The 18,264-nt window shown below is 47.6% G+C and overlaps 1 protein-coding gene across 1 annotated transcript; it reads left to right on the top strand.

Moving 5' to 3' along the window:
• Nucleotides 1-459: 459 nt before the first annotated feature.
• LOC144891263 (extracellular calcium-sensing receptor-like) lies at nt 460-17,995 on the top strand. The gene is made up of 6 exons (XM_078773680.1): nt 460-467; nt 724-985; nt 14,551-14,824; nt 15,025-15,044; nt 17,375-17,487; nt 17,725-17,995. Exons 1-6 carry the CDS (start codon nt 460-462, stop codon nt 17,993-17,995), a joined length of 948 nt encoding a protein of 315 aa, XP_078629806.1.
• Nucleotides 17,996-18,264: the final 269 nt, after the last annotated feature.

The raw sequence follows: 18,264 nt of genomic DNA on the forward strand, positions 1-18,264 counted from the left end.
AAGGAATACCAGAATGCAGTTTGCTGTAAGTGAAAGAACATTTCACAGTTTTATTGACTGTTTTTTATTTTATTTTAATTTTCATGTGTCTCCTGTGACACATCATGTCACATTTACTGCAAATGGCTCCCCACAAGAATTGCAGTGTGTTGCTTGGTTTATAGAGACCAATTTAGCAACACATGTTCAATAAAGCTTCAGAGTGACCAATGTCGGGCCACCACCATCGAGAAAAAACGATTGTTGAGGGGCACAAATAGTTTATGGAGACTGGTAGCAACATGCAGAGGAAGGGGATAGGCCAGCGAAGCATAAGAGGTCAGGATGTTGAAAATGTTTGAGAGTTGTTCAAGTGCAGTCCCCATAAGTTCATACGTATTTGGAAGAAATGTTCTTTCACAAGAGGCAAACTGCATCATTGCATCCCTTTTCATTATTTTTTAAAGTTAAGTTTTAAATATGGAAGAGTAATTTGTGAACACTTGTTTTTTTGACAAACTGATTTCTTCATTTAAAGGCTTTCATCTAAGGATGTACATTAATTTGTTCTTTAAAACATAAACATTTGGTTTTACAGTGGAGGACTAACACATATGAGTGTGATGTTTATGTTATTACTGTTTTGCTTGTTTAAATAAATAAAATTAATCAGGTAGTCAATGAATTCCTTCATTATAAGTTCTGATTTCACAAGTCCAATTCACTTTTTAGTTTTTACCCTAGAGGCTTCCGTTGGGCAATGGGAATGGTTTTTGCTGTGAATGAGATCAATGAAAATAGCTCCTTGCTGCCCATGATAACACTTGGCTATAACATACATGATACTTGCTTTAATATGCCAAAAACAGTGAAGCATTCTTTGCAATACATGGAGCAGGACTTAGAGGGGAATATGACTTGTGTTCATCATGCTGTCGTCGGTACATATGGATCGACACTTGCCCTGATGATGGCTCGTCTTTTTGGACTCTACTTCATCCCTCAAGTAAGAAAATGACAATGATCAGCTAAAAACCTTTCCATTTCTCTGTCTTAGATAACGGAGAGGTAGTGATGTTAATCATAATATCCATACTTTTGTTTTTTCAGGTGATGCATTCAAAAAGTAATTAAAATGAGTAATCATAATAGTCCAAGAAACACCAATATCTTGTAATATATGAGGAGATATAATTGTTTCAAAATTTCATATGTAATAAACTTTTCAAAATAAAGTAAATGTTATCAATACATATTGTCTTTAATCTGCATTTTACAATGCATTGACTGGAAGATAGTTATAGTTTTATTTATATATATATATATATATATATATATATATATATATATATATATATATTGTCACGCAACCGCGATTAGTACCACAGTTGCGGATGGCCAATTGCGAGGACTTTAACTCCCGAGGCGAGAACTCAATAGCGGATTCCAAATCAAACACTTAAAGTTAAACGCGCGGAATGGCGGACACGGCGAAGCTCCCCCCCCCCCCCCCCGCCACCTTATCTACTAAAATCAAACACCCAGGAAACTGCGTTCAGATATATACAGAAAATAATACAAGGATTTATTAATGAAAAGTAATGACAGTGAAAAAGCACGCGCCGGTAATACTAATAACTCTAATAAGCCTAAATTGGGATCCCACACACAACAGATATCAAACACGATACGAGGGAGATTAATACGAAAATAACACGTCTCGTCATGTAAAGTGTAAACGCGGAGATCGGGCTTATCTGGCTCCTTTCGTCTTCAGTGTAACACGGCCCCGCGGCCCTCTCCGTCCGCCTCCAAGCACCACCAGGCCTCGTCGGTTCAACGGCACACCCACACCACGAGCTCCCTTGCTCCAACGGTCCAACGCAGGGCTGCACAAAGCAAACGAACTCCACTTGACCAGGGACAGGAAGGACTCCTTTGAACTCCACTCGACTCGACTCTCTGCGGGAGTGCTGGCAGCCAAGTGCCAACTGTTCAGTGCCAACTGTTCAGTGCCAACTGCTAGTGCCAACTGCTGAGTGCCAACTGCCAACTGCCAAGTGCCAACTGTTTAGTGCCAACTGCTAGTGCCAACTGCTAGTGCCAACTGCTGAGTGCCAACTGCCAACTGCCAACTGCTGAGTGCCAACTGCCAACTGCTGAGTGCCAACTGCCAACTCCTGAGTGCCAACTGCCAACTGCCAACTGCCAACTGCTCTAAAATGGCGTCCGACCGTCCATAATATCTCTCGCCGATGACGTCCCATTGGCGCACTCCTCAGCCAATAATAGCCTCCCAACTCGCCGGCTCGCCCAGGTTACGCCCTCTGCGGCATCGCTCCACTCTCCCGTCCCCGACCCCGCGGTCCTTGTGTTATAACACGTGCCAGGCGAGGTTTGTAGGCCTTGGAGGTGTAAATGGTGGCGGCCAATTGTGGCGGTGTTTTTGGCCAGGTTTCCTGTCCATTTGTTCCGAAGTCATTGTCAGGGAAAGGAATTATTTAATGTTGCGCTAAGGACCTAACTAATGTTTATGTGGTTTGCAGTGCCATAATGGACAAAGGTTTGACTACTAGGTGAGACTCACAGGGGCGTTACATTTAATCCCTCACTACTTAACACTCGAATCTCCAGGTAGATCCACAATCATACATCTTACCCCGACAAACGCCTAAACATCAAGAGCTTATTACATGTAGAGTCCCTGTCACGACAGTCGAATACCTACCTATACAGATCTACCTAGCTCTAGATGTTGCTCTACCAAATTCACAACACAGCCCCCCCCCCCCCCCCCCTGGAACCGTAGCTCCTGCAAGGTTCACCGCAGGCGCTACCATTCCAGCCTTAACACTTACTGTCACATACTTAATTAACCTATGAAATAAATCAGGAAGGGCGGTGGGAAGTGAGTCGGACTACCTACCTACACTTCCTTAACATGCTAAACCCTTTAACCATCATGCAAGTATGTACATTTTCTTCATTGTTCCTGTGGAGTGAGGAAACAAACAACACGCAACACTAACTTAACCACAAAACTTAACCATCTTTCCAAAAACTCAAAACTCTAACCTTTGTACATACCCCGGTCTACAGACCGCGTCCCCCGGTGGATGCCACAAGACACAACCTTACCTGTGGGGCCATCCCAATGCACCCCCTAAATTTCCACGGGCCCTGTCCAGATGTTGCAGGTAAGTGACATGGCTCGGTGGATTTCGCCCACATTCATGCAACACAGACCCCTTAACCACTCATCCTCATTTCAAAAATCATCAAGGCATTTCAAAAGTCAACAAAGCACTTATTTCAATACACCCCCCTGCACGACCATGGCATTGATGTCATTCGCGTGTGTGTGCATTCCTCAACTAGGCAGCGGGGCACAGTGGGCTGGAGCCTGGAAATTACCAAAAATGGACTCTTATCAGGCATCAAAAATGGACTCTTATCAGGCATCAATGGCATCAATGGCAGCGGGGAGGTACCGCACAAAAATATGGTGGGGGCGCATCAGGCTGTGGTGCCCGCAGTCCCAAAAACAAGTCAACCGACTTACAAGTTCATTGCCCCCCCCCCTTTACCTCTTGGCCCCGTGACAGCCCAACAGCCCTTTTCCGCCGTTACCTCGCCGGTGAGGGTCTCCACACACACCAGGCTCCTTTGCCTCCTGCTTCTGCGCAGCAAAACGGGTCACCGGGGGACTTCCTCACCCCGCGGCACCCAACCAGACCCTCCACCGATGAGCTCCAATTTCCAGTTACCACCGGCTGCCAGGGGTAATTGCCACAGAGGGGGGCCCGCAGGCATCGCTCCTCAGAGCTTGCTCTGTACCTGCCGACACACACACCTTCCCCACCCACAAGACCCCAAAACACACTTCCTCCCCCCACTGCCATTCAATTCTCCACACAACTCAGCACAATTCAGTACAATTCCATAGATGGTGTAAAAGGTGTTACAAGGCTTGCCATGGCCTGCTACATGTGAAATCCCCCAGTTCACATTTAAACCATCACACATTTCCAAAAGCACATTTCCAAAAGCACAAGTATCACCCCTCATTATCTCCAATAATCATCACTCACTCTCCAGGTTCCACTCTCACGACCACATCAAAACACATAACCACAACACAAAGACATACGCCACCCACAAGACACTGTGTGGCTCCCATTCCATCCCCTCACCGGCCATGTCATCACTCTCACCCGCCTCCCAACTCCAATTTACATGTCCCCAATTTCCAAAGCAAGTCCTGAAGCCTGGGACAGTACTCCTCAAGACACTCACCTCAAGTGCAGGTAGTTGCAGGTTGGTCGGGTTCAAAGTGCAATCCACCCATACAATTCCCAAAATTTCACATTGGGCCTCCCAAATACTTCCAAATTTCTCTTTTGTCCCCACTACACTGGCAGGTATGTGGATCCGCATCCAACGGTGATCATCGCTAAACAACGACCTGTGGCCACGACAGCTCTGCACCTCTACCGTGCAAGGGTCATCGGGACAAGGTGAGCAGTCAAAACGCCAACATGGCCCATGAGTGTCCATAAGGGTGCGACCCACCATCCATCCTTCGGCCCCCTTGCGAGGAACACAGCTGCACCAGCCCCAGCTGGCCAATGTGGTGAGCACTTGCTGCCACAACACACACTACCGCACACACAACCTCGGTCCTGGGGGGCACGGTCGCAGTGCGTGGCATCCCTACAGCCACGTCCCCTGCACCTCCCCATCATCCCCCAGTCCGACTACAGAACTGCAGCCCCCCAGTGCTCACCCACACTTGACCACACCAAGGTCCAGTCAACAGCCATGCTCCACCAGGAGACCCACCCAGAAGACATGGTCCACACACCTCGGACACGCACAGCACCACGTTGACCCAAAGACCACACAACTACATCCCCATAACCCCGCGTCCCAAATATCAGCACAGTTGCCCCCGCAACCAGTTGAAAGCTGTGTCTTGCTACCCTATTAATTTCATCACAGCCTCCAACACTTTGGTCTGCACACCTGGATCAATAATGGCGTCACTGTACAGTGTCCACCATGACATTTCAAAATCCACCCTTAAATTTCCATCTAACCCACAGATTACCCATGCCAACCATTTGTCACATTTCACTAACCTCACCAAAGAAGGATGCTTTGCCATACACATGCCAGCCGAGCATGGCCCATATGCTCGCCTCGTTACACATCTCCCGATTCACATCCCCATGGCTCTCTTCCCAACCCGAGAGTCCATAAATCATAACGGAGCATCGGTGGAAGGTCACTCACACCATCACGTTCCACAGATGCCCCACTGGTTGTCCGGCAGGCTATCTCCATCCCTGTCCATTCGGTTTGACCCGCGTCCATCGACCAACACGGCATGGCAGGTCATCACATGCCAGCTGTCCCAAAGTCTCAGGGAGAGGGTGTCAGGTCGCATGCCCGGGTGGTCACTACATCAGGCCCAAGCTGGCCATCTGCGGTGCCACCACCAAAGCGCGACCCACAACACCTCCCCCTAGTGGTCCTCAATAAATGCCAACCCAGGCTTGAGAAACCACCTCGGATCCCTCTGGAGGTCTTAACCCCCACCAGGGTCCGGTGACCCTGCCGGCCCGAGCCACCGGCTCGGACGGCGCCCCGACGGACAAGGGACGCCACACTCCACCAGACCCCCCGTGGGACCAAGGTCGTACCTCGACACCCAAGGCTGGACCCCACGCCCAAATCTCGCCATCACAGCCCCCCAGCTGGCTGGCATACCCAAATTTTAAAAGGGGCAACTTTTGCCTGAGACCATCACCCATGACCTCTCCATGTCCAGATCCCGCAGCCCGGGGACCATCCCAACCATGGCTGCTCCAAATCAAGTTCCCATTGTAATTTTATTTTACAAATTTTCATTCCCACTGCCAAACCGCAGATGCAGGGAACAACCTCTACCACCGGTTGTTCTGCCCCTCCCTGCAGTTGGTCCAAATTCCCTACAGGGACCAAATCTCCAGAAGCTCTATCTCCCGATCCTCCAAGATCCAAATCCAGCCCGGAGCCAACACACTCCCCCAACTGGTTGTCCAATTTTGGAGCCTCTGTTTCCAAATAGCAGTGTACGGTGAGCGTCCCCTCGGTCATTCCAACCACCTCCTCGGACCAACTCACCTCATCACCCAGGCTCCTTTGGGCCTGAACAAGCTCTACCTCCATGGGACTGTCACAGGTCTCCAGCCGCTGGATCAAATTATCCTCATCATCATCATCATTACAAATCATTCCTGGCCCCACCAGGCTTTGACCAATATCCCCAATAAATACCCGGTCCGGCTCTATCGCATGGACCCCCAAAAACTCTACCCCCTCTTGCTCCGCACCACCGCCCTGGTGCTGCACAATTCCAAATTCATCCCCCGGTTGGGGTGTTGTGACATCCACACGGTCCCGATAAACAACCAGGCCAGAATGTGGGAAACATTCCCCATTACAACTCTCACATTCCAAATTTCCTTCCCCGCTCACCTGTGGGCACTCCCCGCTCACCTGTGGACACTCCACGTTTACCTGCAGGCATTCCCCATCTACCTGTACACATTCCCCATCGAACTGTGGACATTCTCCGCTCACCTGTACACTTGCCACAATTGCCATTTCCCTTTTTAATCCATTAATTTGGTCGCTCATGTCCTTCAGTCCTTCCCTCCATTCATTCCCCTGGGACTCCATTTTATCTTCCAACCCGTCAATTTTATCATTTATTCCCCGAATTTCTGCAAGGTTTCGCTCAACCTGTGCGTTCATGTCTCCCATCTGCTTTCCCAATCGCTCACTGTGTTTTTTTTTTGTTGTTGTTTTTTTTTTTTTTGTATACAAGATCGAGGCTCGTGAAAGAGCAAACATTAATCACACAAAAAGACAAACCGACACACAAAACACAAAAAACAAGGGGAGCGGCAGACAAGATGGGGAGAGAGGGGGGAGGACACAAAAGAGAGGGGGAAGAAGGGGCAGGACACAAACACAACATTTGAGAGCAGGGACATCGGGAGGACTTGGGGGGAGGTGGGAGAGGATTAAAACATATGAACACTGCAAGGACTCTGGGGTGAATTACCGGGGGTAGAAAAGATCAAGGTTTTCGATGGGGGAAGATAAGAGATGGTGGTGAACAGCTGTTTTAAAGACCTGGAGGGAGGAGTGGGATTGAAGGGAGTGGGGGAGTTTGTTCCAGAGGCGGGAGAAAAGGGGACATCCCTTCAATTCTTTAATTCAATGTTCAAGACATGTTCTTTTCCATCCCTTCAATTCTGTCATTCAATTTCCGACTGGCTCGCTCACTCTGTGCGTTCATATCTCCAATCTGCTTTCCCAATCGCTCCATAATTTGCATTAAGGCCTGGGTGTCTATGGAGGACGTCCCACTTGATCCCGGCTCCCCGGGAGGGGAGGGGGATAAGTTGGTGCTCGGGACGAGGGAGGTTCCAAGGCTCACCTCTGCATCAAATTCCCCTATTTCCGGCTCACTCCCGACGCTGACGGAGGCCTCGCTGCGTACCTCCATCTCGTCAATCACCGACATCCGCCTTCCGGAAGATTGTTTCCCGCGCGCGTATTTATTTGAATAATTCCAGTAACACAATTTAAATTTGACGAAGACGCGATATCGCGCTCCGTATGCCCAATTGATTATTACATTTCTCCGCCTCGCCTATAAAAATTTTGCGTTCGAACGTCGGGCGCAATGTACGCCCGACCGTGTCGATGTCTCGCCGCGGCCAAAAAAAATTGTCTGACGGGTTCGAATCCGACACTCCTGACACCACTTGTCACGCAACCGCGATTAGTACCACAGTTGCGGATGGCCAATTGCGAGGCTTTAACTCCCGAGGCGAGAACTCAATAGCGGATTCCAAATCAAACACTTAAAGTTAAACGCGCGGAATGGCGGCCACAGCGAAGCTCCCCCCCGCCGCCTTATCTATTAAAATGAAACACCCAGGAAACTGCGTTCAGATATATACAGAAAATAATACAAGGATTTATTAATGAAAAGTAAAGACAGTAAAAAAGCCCGCGCCGGTAATACTAATAACTCTAATAAGCCTAAATTGGGATCCCACACACAACAGATATCAAACACGATACGAGGGAGATTATGAATACGAAAATAACACGTCTCGTCATGTAAAGTGTAAACGCGGAGATCGGGCTTATCTGGCTCCTTTCGTCTTCAGTGTAACACGGCCCCGCGGCCCTCTCCGTCTGCCTCCAAGCGCCACCAGGCCTCGTCGGTTCAACGGCACACCCACACCACGAGCTCCCTTGCTCCAACGGTCCAACGCAGGGCTGCACAAAGCAAACGAACTCCACTTGACCAGGGACAGGAAGGACTCCTTTGAACTCCACTCGACTCGACTCTCTGCGGGAGTGCTGGCAGTCAAGTGCCAACTGTTCAGTGCCAACTGTTCAGTGCCAACTGCTAGTGCCAACTGCCAACTGCCAACTGTTCAGTGCCAACTGCTAGTGCCAACTGCCAACTACTGAGTGCCAACTGCCAACTCCTGAGTGCCAACTGCCAACTCCTGAGTGCCAACTCCTGAGTGCCAACTGCCAACTGCTCTAAAATGGCATCCGACCGTCCATAATATCTCTCGCCGATGACGTCCCATTGGCGCACTCCTCAGCCAATAATAGCCTCCCAACTCGCCGGCTCGCCCAGGTCACGCCCTCTGCGGCATCGCTCCACTCTCCCGTCCCCGACCCCGTGGTCCTTGTGTTATAACACGTGCCAGGCGAGGTTTGTAGGCCTTGGAGGTGTAAACGGTGGCGGCCAATTGTGGCGGTGTTTTTGGCCTGGTTTCCTGTCCATTTGTTCCGAAGTCATTGTCAGGGAAAGGAATTATTTAATGTTGCGCTAAGGACCTAATGTTTATGTGGTTTGCAGTGCCATAATGGACAAAGGTTTGACTACTAGGTGAGACTCACAGGGGCGTTACCTTTAATCCCTCACTACTTAACACTCGAATCTCCAGGTAGATCCACAATCATACATCTTACCCCGGCAAACACCTAAACATCAAGAACTTATTACATGTAGAGTCCCTGTCACGACAGTCGAATACCTACCTATACAGATCTACCTAGCTCTAGATGTTGCTCTACCAAATTCATAACAATATATATATATATATATATGTATAAATGCAAGTTGCCTGATTGTGTCTGATCGGGGTAAACGTCGTAACCACACCATGTACAATGCTATTTCATGAAAGAGCTCTTGGATCCAGACAGTGCATGAGTAGGTTTAAAATGATTGTTATTCAGGCAATCTCGAGTTGCATTCATTTTTGTTGCACATGTGGTGTATATGCTCAGAGTCGTTGGTTTGCACATATTCAGGAACAACAACAACAACATGCATTTTAAAAGGCCATTTTCCCTGCTAGAGCGGGGGTTAGCCTTGCGGTCCCCATGACAATCTTCTCCATTTTGCCCTATTTTCTGCATCTCTCCTTGTTAACCCCCTTGCCTGCATTTCTTCTTCCACCATCTTTAACCAAGTCTTTCTCGGTCTTCCCCGTCTTCTACTTCCTTCTACATTCATTTCCATCACTCTTCTCAACCAGTCACTTTCATCCTTCCTCAACACATGACCAAACCATCTCAACCTGTTCCTCTTCACAGCATCAATCACAGGCTCTATTCCCATCATCTTTCGCAATTCATCATTTGTCTTCCTCTCTCTCAACGATACTCCGCACTTCCGTCGAACCATTCGCATTTCCACCCTTTCCAACCTTCGTTGCTGCTCTACGTTCATTACCCATGTCTCGCTCCCATAAATCATAACACTTCTCACACATGCAGCATACACCTTTCCCTTCAGCTTCAACGACACTCCCCTCATCATCAGCACGCCACTCAATTCCCGAAACTTCTTCCATGCACATCTCACTCGAGCAACCGTTGCCGAGTCTGATCCACCTTCTCCATTCAGCATGTCTCCGAGGTAGCAAAATGTTTTCACACCTTCCAGCTTCACGCGTCTCCAAGATCCAACTCAACATTTCCTCCATCTGCAGCTCCCTCTGTGCACACCTTACATTTGAATGTAGCTGCCACACTGGTTAATGACCCTCTCAGACCACTACATTTTTGATGAACCCACTCAGCGCACATTGTACACTGAATGGAGTTCACTCCGACACCCTTCCTACACACAGCACAGGGCCACTTCCCAGTTATTTCCACCTCACCACATGCTTTACCACTTGCCATCACCTTCGTCTTTCCGATATTCACCTTCAGACCTTTTGTCTCCATACATTCCTTCCACGTGTTCATCTTTTCCTTCAGTCCATCCATACTTTCCGCAATCATCACCAGATCATCTGCATACAACAACTCCCACGGTAAACCCTCCTTTACGTTCTGAGCCAGCACCTCCATCACAGCTACAAATAGTAGTGGACTTAGTACCGACCCCTGATGCACTCCCACCTTCACCTCAAACTCACCACTGTTCCCGTCCTTCGTCCTTACAGCTGTGCGCGCTCTTTTGTACATTGCCATCACTACTCTGATCAACCATTCCTCCACTCCTAACTTCCTCAATGCCCATGTCAATACTTTGCGTGGAACCCGATCGAATGCTTTCTCTAGATCAACAAACCCAAGAAACAACTTCTTCCTCTTCTCCATGTACTTCTCCTGCAACTGCCTCACAATGAAAAGCGCGTCTGTCATTCCTCTTCCTGGCATAAATCCAAACTGCATTTCGTCGATCTTCACTTTCTTCCTTATCCTCCTCTCCAACACCCTTTCCAATACCTTCATTCCATGCTCCAATAACTTTATTGCTCGGTACGAGCCACACTCCAGAGGGTCACCTTTCCCCTTGTATAGAGGGACGAGGGTACTCAGTTCCCAATCCACTGGAATGCGGCCTTCTTTCACCACCAGATTACAGATTTCTGTCATTCTCTTCACACCCCAACTTCCTGCTGCCTTCAACATATCTCCCACAACTCCCGTCGGCCCTCCCGCTTTTCTACCCTTCATTGCTTTTATCGCTTCCTCAACTTCCTTCTCAGTTATCTTCTCTGCCGGTCCTAAAACTGGGTTACTCTCTATGTTGCCATCCCATTCATTCTCTGTATTCAACAGCATTTCCATATATCTTTTCCATCTTCCTTTAATTCCATCTGGGTCGACAACGATTTGTCCCACTTCATCCTTCAAGCAGCTCACCCCCATAACATCACACCTCTCTTTCGCTATCTGCTTTGCAATCCTGAATACTGCTTTCTGACCCTCTTCCGAATCCAAGCGTTCTCCGAACATTTTCCTACATGCCTCCTGCGCCTTTGCTACCTCTTTCTTTGCAGCCTTCCTGGCTGCCTTATAACTTTCATGCTCTGCTGTTTCTGCTCCCGTACCCTTCGCCTTCTGCCACTCCTTGAACTTCTTCCTCTTCTCGTCAATCCTCTTTCCAACTTCATCATCCCACCATGTTTCCGAGTGCCTCGGTGGTCCTTTTGTCCATCCACATACCTCACCAACGGCTCCCAACAGACTAGCTTTCATTGACATCCAACCACTTTCAAGCTCAACCACATCATCCTCAACCCTACTCAGCCTCTCTTTTAATGCCTCCCTTACTGTCACCTCTTTCAACCTCCACACCTTCATTCTCGGTTGGTACTTCACCCGCCGAGCTCTCCTCGCACCTTTCACCCTTACGTCGCAGAAAACCAAGTGGTGCTGTGAAACAGCCTCCTCCCCCGGGATCACCTTTGTGTCTCCGAGGTGCCCCCTATCTCGCCTACGCACCATCAGGTAGTCAACGGTTGTCATCGACCCACCTGACGTGTATGTAACAAGCTTATTATCCTCTTTCTGGAACTGAGTATTACAAATCAACAAATCAGCTCCATCAGCAAACTCCAAAATCCTTTCACCTTCTCCATTTCTCACACCATATCCGTAACCCCCATGAACTCCGTCAAAACCATCCATACTCCTTCCCACATGTCCATTTAGGTCTCCTCCTACCACAACAACTTCCTCATCTTTCACGTTTTCCATCAGCTTCTCTATCGCACACCAGAACTTGTCCTTCTCTTCATCGCTCCGACCAACCTGCGGACCATATCCCGAGATGACGTTCACCAAGAGCTTTCCAATCATCATTTTCACCATCATCAACCTATCACTCACTCTAGTTACACTCACCACACTGTCTACAAACTCCTCAGAAAACAGGACACCAACACCATTCACGCCCTCCAGGCACCCTTGCCACACAAACTTGTATTTCTGTCCCTGCCTACCCTTCACCATTCTCACACCACTTCCCTTCCATCTCGTCTCTTGCACACAACATATGTCCACTCTTCTTCTGACCAATACTTCCACCACTTCTCCTGATCTCCCTGTCATTGTCCCTACATTCCATGTCCCAAACCTCAGAAACCGATCTCCACTTCGGGCTGTACCCTGCCCACATGTAGTTGTAATTGTCATGGTTCATGGTAATTGGTAATTGTCATGGTTCTCTTTTTGAGGCAATGTTTTTTAATGGCCGGATGCCCTTCCTGACGCCAACCCTATTAGTCGCCTCCTACGACACGCAGGGATACGGCGTACCTATTCTTATCCAGGGTACACACTGGGAAACGTTTAAAACATGGAAATCCTGGGGGGGGGGGGGGGGGGGGGATCACCGCTGCGGTTTAAACATATATCATTAATTCCATCTGGGTCGACATCCTTCGACCTGAAGACAACATTGAACAACAGACAAAGACAACAACAACAAGACAACAAAGACAACAACAAAGACAACATTGAAAACAAAACAAAAAAGTAAAAATAAGACACCTGGGGGGCACGAAGCCCCGTTGTGGAAATGCTTCCTTGAGAATGGCCAAGTTAGCCAGCAAAGATGTCTTTCATCACTGGTCCAACATGCTGAAAATCATCTCTGGGGTGATGTCTGATCGCTCACCACTGTTCCCTGCTGCCTCCATCACAATAGTGGCCACCTATTCTGTTCCCCCCTCGGTTCCCTCAACATCTTCTTCCTCGGGCTTTGTAATGTTCCCCTCATCGCCTTGGTCACTGTCTGACCCTCCCTGCACCGTCACAGGGATTATCTCCACCAATCCACTTGCCACTGCATTGATGGTTGAATCCAAGTCGATCAGCTCTTCTTTCACTTCAGCTGAGTGTGTTCGCATATGCCGTTTCAGCTTGAACATATCACTGCTGGCATAGCTGCAAAGGCCACACTGAAATGGACGCTCTCCAGTGTGCGATCGGATATGTCTTTTTAACCTGTTGACCTCCACACTGGCATATTTAACCTGTTGACCTCCACACATATTCAGGAAGTAAAGAAAAATTCGGTCAATGTGTCAATATCTAAATATATATCAAAATATATAAAACCGAAAAAGACGATTGGTGAAGCCATCCGTCCATTTTGCTGTGTGACAATATGTCTATTATTTATGTACTGTTTGAATGTCGGTTGCATCCCGCCCATTAATTATTTACGTCCATTATTTACATACTATTGAAATGTACCCTTTTGATCCTTCAGACTGCTGAGACCACTTAAAGCTTTGAAGACCCCAAATACCCCAAAATACCCAGAGCCCACAAGATCCAGAAGACTTAAAAGACCCCCGAGAACCTAAAATACCCTGAGGACTCAGGCCCAAAAGACCCTTAAATACCCAAAAGACCCCAAATATCTTTAAAGGCCCAAAAGAATAGGAAGACCCACAAGACTCTAAAGACCCGAAAGACCCACAAGACTCCAAAGACCCAAAAGACCTAGAATACCTTTAAAAAAAACCTTTAAAAAACTAGAAGACCAAAAAGATCATGGAGACCCTTAAAGACCCCAAAGACCCAAAATACCCTTAACGACCCTGAAGACACAAAATACCCTTAACGACCTGGAAAAACCAAAAGATCCTGAAGATCCAAAAGACCACAAAGACCCAAAATATGTCGAAGATCTAAAATACCCCAAATACCTTAAATACCATGAAAGGCCATGCACACCCAAAAGACCCAAAATACCTGGAGGATCCAAAAGACCCGAGAGCACGCTAAAGACCCTTTTGACCATGACGACGTTTGAGACCCAAAAGACACTGAGGAATTTCCACAGGTCCCTGCCATTATGCTGTTAAAGGACATTCCTGTCAAACTCTCAAAATATTCCACACTCTTTTGCAAACTAATTCCCTAACAGCAGCCCGGTAGAACCAGGTTACATGCTAGTATAATATGTAAGAAATTCAATAAAATCTCTTTGTCCTCTCGTTCTTCCATGAGCCTCAAGTTTACATACATTATTTTTGGCATTTCTTCGATTGCTGTACCTCTGTTGGAGAACGATTTCGTGACCATTGTCCAAGTATCCATCCATAATCTTTTAGTCCATCATTAATATGATAGCCAGATAAAGTATAAAACAAAATGAGAATATCTTGGTGTTATGAGACTGTCAAAGCAGGCTGGTTGAGAGATTCCATGTGTGATCTATTTCAGGTGAGCTACGCCTCATCCTGTAAATGCTTGAGTGACAAATTACAGTTTCCATCTTTCCTGCGCACCCTCGCAAGTGATCAACACCAAGCCACAGCACTGGCACATCTCGTGCGGCATTTCTCTTGGCTCTATGTTGGTACGATTGCGGTTAATGACGATTATGGACGCCCTGCAGTTGCTCAGGTTGTGGAGGAAGCAGAGCAAAATGGTGTTTGCATTGCATTTCGTGAAATTCTTCCACAGATTAAAGATGCACAAGCAATTTCTCTTCTTGGTAGGATTATTTATTCTTGGTAGGATATTATACTCATATGTTTAAATCAACCACGGTGTGTACCCCGGTTTAGAATAGGTACACCGTATCCCTGCGTGTTGTAAGAGGCGACTAAAAGGGTTGGCATCAGGAAGGGCATCCGGCCATAAAAACATTGTCTCAAAAAGAGAACCATGACAATTACAACTACATATGGGCAGGGTACAGCCGGAAGTACCCTGTGGGGGACCCCACTCCCTCTCGTCAAAACTCAAGGTGGGGAACCCGATCGAAGCAAGGGTGGAAATCACTCCATTTATGATGACGAAACGTCTGATGCCCGACATGGAGATCGGGTTCTGAGGTTTGGGACATGGAATGTAGGGACAATGACAGGGAGATCAGGAGAAGTGGTGGAAGTATTGGTCAGAAGAAGAGTGGACATATGTTGTGTGCAGGAGACGAGATGGAAGGGAAGTGGTGTGAGAATGGTGAAGGGAAGGTAGGGACAGAAATACAAGTTTGTGTGGCAAGGGTGCCCGGAGGGTGTGAATGGTGTTGGTGTCCTGTTTTCTGATGAGTTTGTAGAGTGACTAGAGTGAGTGAGTGATAGAGGGATCACCTAGAGTGAGTGATAGGTTGATGAGGGTGAAAATGATGATTGGAAAGCTCTTGGTGAACGTCATCTCTGGATATGGTCCGCAGGTTGGTCGGAGCGATGAAGAGAAGGACAAGTTCTGGTGTGCGATAGAGAAGCTGATGGAAAACGTGAAAGATGAGGAAGTTGTTGTGGTAGAAGGAGACATAAATGGACATGTGGGAAGGAGTATGGACGGTTTTGAGGGAGTTCATGGGGGTTAAGGATATGGTGTGAGAAATGGAGAAGGTGAAAGGATTTTGGAGTTTGCTGATGGAGCTGATTTGTTGATTTGCAATACTCAGTTCCAGAAAGAGGACAATAAGCTTGTTACATACACGTCAGGTGGGTCGACGACAACCGTTGACTACCTGCTGGTGCGTAGGCAAGACAGGGGGCACCTCCGGGACACAAAGGTGATCCCGGGGGAGGAGGCTGTTTCACAGCACCACTTGGTTGTCTGCGACATAAGGGTGAAAGGTGCGAGGAGAGCTCGGTGGGTCAAGTACCGACCGAGAATGAAGGTGTGGAGGTTGAAAGAGGTGACAGTGAGGGAGGCAATAAAAGAGAGGCTGAGTATGGCAGAAAATGATGTGGTTGAGCTTTAAAGTGGTTGGATGTCAATGAAAGATAGTCTGTTGGGAGCTGTTGGTGAGGTATGTGGATGGACAAAAGGACCACCGAGGCACTCAGAAACATGGGGGTGGGATGATGAAGTTGGAAAGAAGATTGATGAGAAGAGGAAGAAGTTCAAGGCGTGGCAGAAGGCGAAGGGTACGGGAGCAGAAACAGCAGAACATGAAATTATGAGGCAGCCAAGAAGGCTGCAAAGAAAGAGGTAGCAAAGGTGCAGGAGGCATGGAGGAAAATGTTCGGAGAACGCTTGGATTCGGAAAAGGGTCAGAGAGCGGTATTCAGGATTGCAAAGTCGATAGCGAAAGAGAGGTGTGATGTGATGGGGGTGAGTTGCTTGAAGGATGAAGTGGGACAAATCATTGTGGACCCAGATGGCATTAAAGGAAGATGGAAGAGATATATGGAAATGCTGTTGAATGCAGAGAATGAATGGGATGGCAACATCGAGAGTAACCCAGTTTTAGGACCGGCAGAGAAGATAACCGAGAAGGAAGTTGAGGAAGCGATAAAAGCGATGAAGAGTAGAAAAGTGGGAAGGCCGACGGGAGTTGTGGGAGATATGTTGAAGGCAGCGGGAAATTGGGGTGTGAAGAGAACGACAGAGATCTGCAATCTGGTGGTGAAAGAAGGCCGCATTCCAGTGGATTGGGAACTGCGTACACTCGTCCCTCTATACAAGGGGAAAGGTGACCCTCTAGAGTGTGGCTCATATCGAGCGATAAAGTTATTGGAGCATGGAATGAAGGTATTGGAAAGGTTGTTGGAGAGGAGGATAAGGAAGGAAGTGAAGATTGACGAAATGCAGTTTGGATTTATGCCAGGAAGAGGAACGACAGACGTGCTTTTTATTGTGAGGCAGTTGCAGGAGAAGTACATGGAGAAGAGGAAGAAGTTGTTTCTTTGGTTTGTTGATCTGGAGAAAGCATTCGATGTGGTTCCACGTGAAGTAGTTACATGGGCATTGAGGACATTAGGAGTGGAGGAATGGTTGATCAGAGTAGTGATGGCAATGTACCAAAGAGCGCACAGCTGTAAGGACGAAGGTCGGGAACAGTGGTGAGTTTGAGGTGAAGGTGGGAGTGCATTAGGGGTCGGTACTAAGTCCACGTTTCAGATGGTTTGGTCATGTGTTGATGAAGGATGAAAGTGACTGGTTGAGAAGAGTGATGGAAATGAATGTCGAAGAAGTAGAGGATGTGAAACATGATAAAATAACAAACATACATAACAAACATAACAAAATGTGAAAAAAGTGAAGGGGTCTGAATACTTTCTGAATACACTGTATGTAATCCAAGGCCAACTCCACTCTTGCACTGCTGACTTTATCTAGTCTTGTAACCAATGCCAGGCTCTCATTGGAACCCTTTCTTCTCCTCTCCATGTTGAGGCTGGAGTACCCTAAAGCAGTGTTCTCGGTCCCATCCTATTCCAAAGCTTCAACAATGATCTCTCTGACTCTTTGGAAAATCCTCTTTCTCTCTTTGCTGATGACTCCAATCTCTGCAGCGACATCCCACATCCTTCTAACGGATGGCAGCAGCCTCTTCCCTCTCATCAGGCATTGACAAAATCACAAACTGGTCAAACACTTAGAATATGTCTTTTAACTCTGAGATGTAACACACACTCACTCTCTCTCCAAAAGCACACTGTACTGCAAACCATCACATCTACTTTCACAACAACCCTCTCAAAGGATTTCAGTCACTCAAACTATTGGGTCGCACTCTCAGCCATGCTCTCTCTCTGGCAAGCCACATTTGAACGTTAGCCGCCAAAGCCATCCTCTGTCATGCAAAGTCCTTCCTTGCCACAACTCAGCTCCTATCCAACTACAAGGCCTTCCTCCGCAGCTTGATAGAGCACTGCCCTCCCCTCTGGGATGTTTCCCCTGCCTCACGTCTTGCTCAGGTTGATGCCGTGGAAACCAAGACCTTCATGATTATTGGAATCTCCCATAATGCAGCTGAGTCTATGGGCCTATCAATTCACCACCGCAGACAGGTCGGTGGTCTCTGTGTTTTCTACCGCCTCCTTTTTTTTTTTTTTTTTTTTGTATACTGAATCGAGGCTCGTGAAAGAGTTAACATTTACTTCACAAACAAATCAACCAGACAAACAAAATATATAAAAAGAGGGAGCGGAGGACAAGATGGGGAGAGAAGGCGAAGCACACAAACACAAC

Source organism: Myxine glutinosa, chromosome 3, assembly GCF_964187855.1.
Source record: "Myxine glutinosa chromosome 3, kmMyxGlut1.1, whole genome shotgun sequence".
Lineage (NCBI taxonomy): Eukaryota > Metazoa > Chordata > Myxini > Myxiniformes > Myxinidae > Myxine > Myxine glutinosa.

Excerpts from the sequence above, each read along its gene's own strand:
- LOC144891263 (XM_078773680.1), top strand. Across the intron at positions 15,045-17,374 it reads GGTACAGCCGGAAGTACCCT|GCCAACTCCACTCTTGCACT; the intron begins GTGGGGGACCCC and ends ATGTAATCCAAG. Across the intron at positions 17,488-17,724 it reads CTGGAGTACCCTAAAGCAGT|CACACTGTACTGCAAACCAT; the intron begins GTTCTCGGTCCC and ends TCTCTCCAAAAG.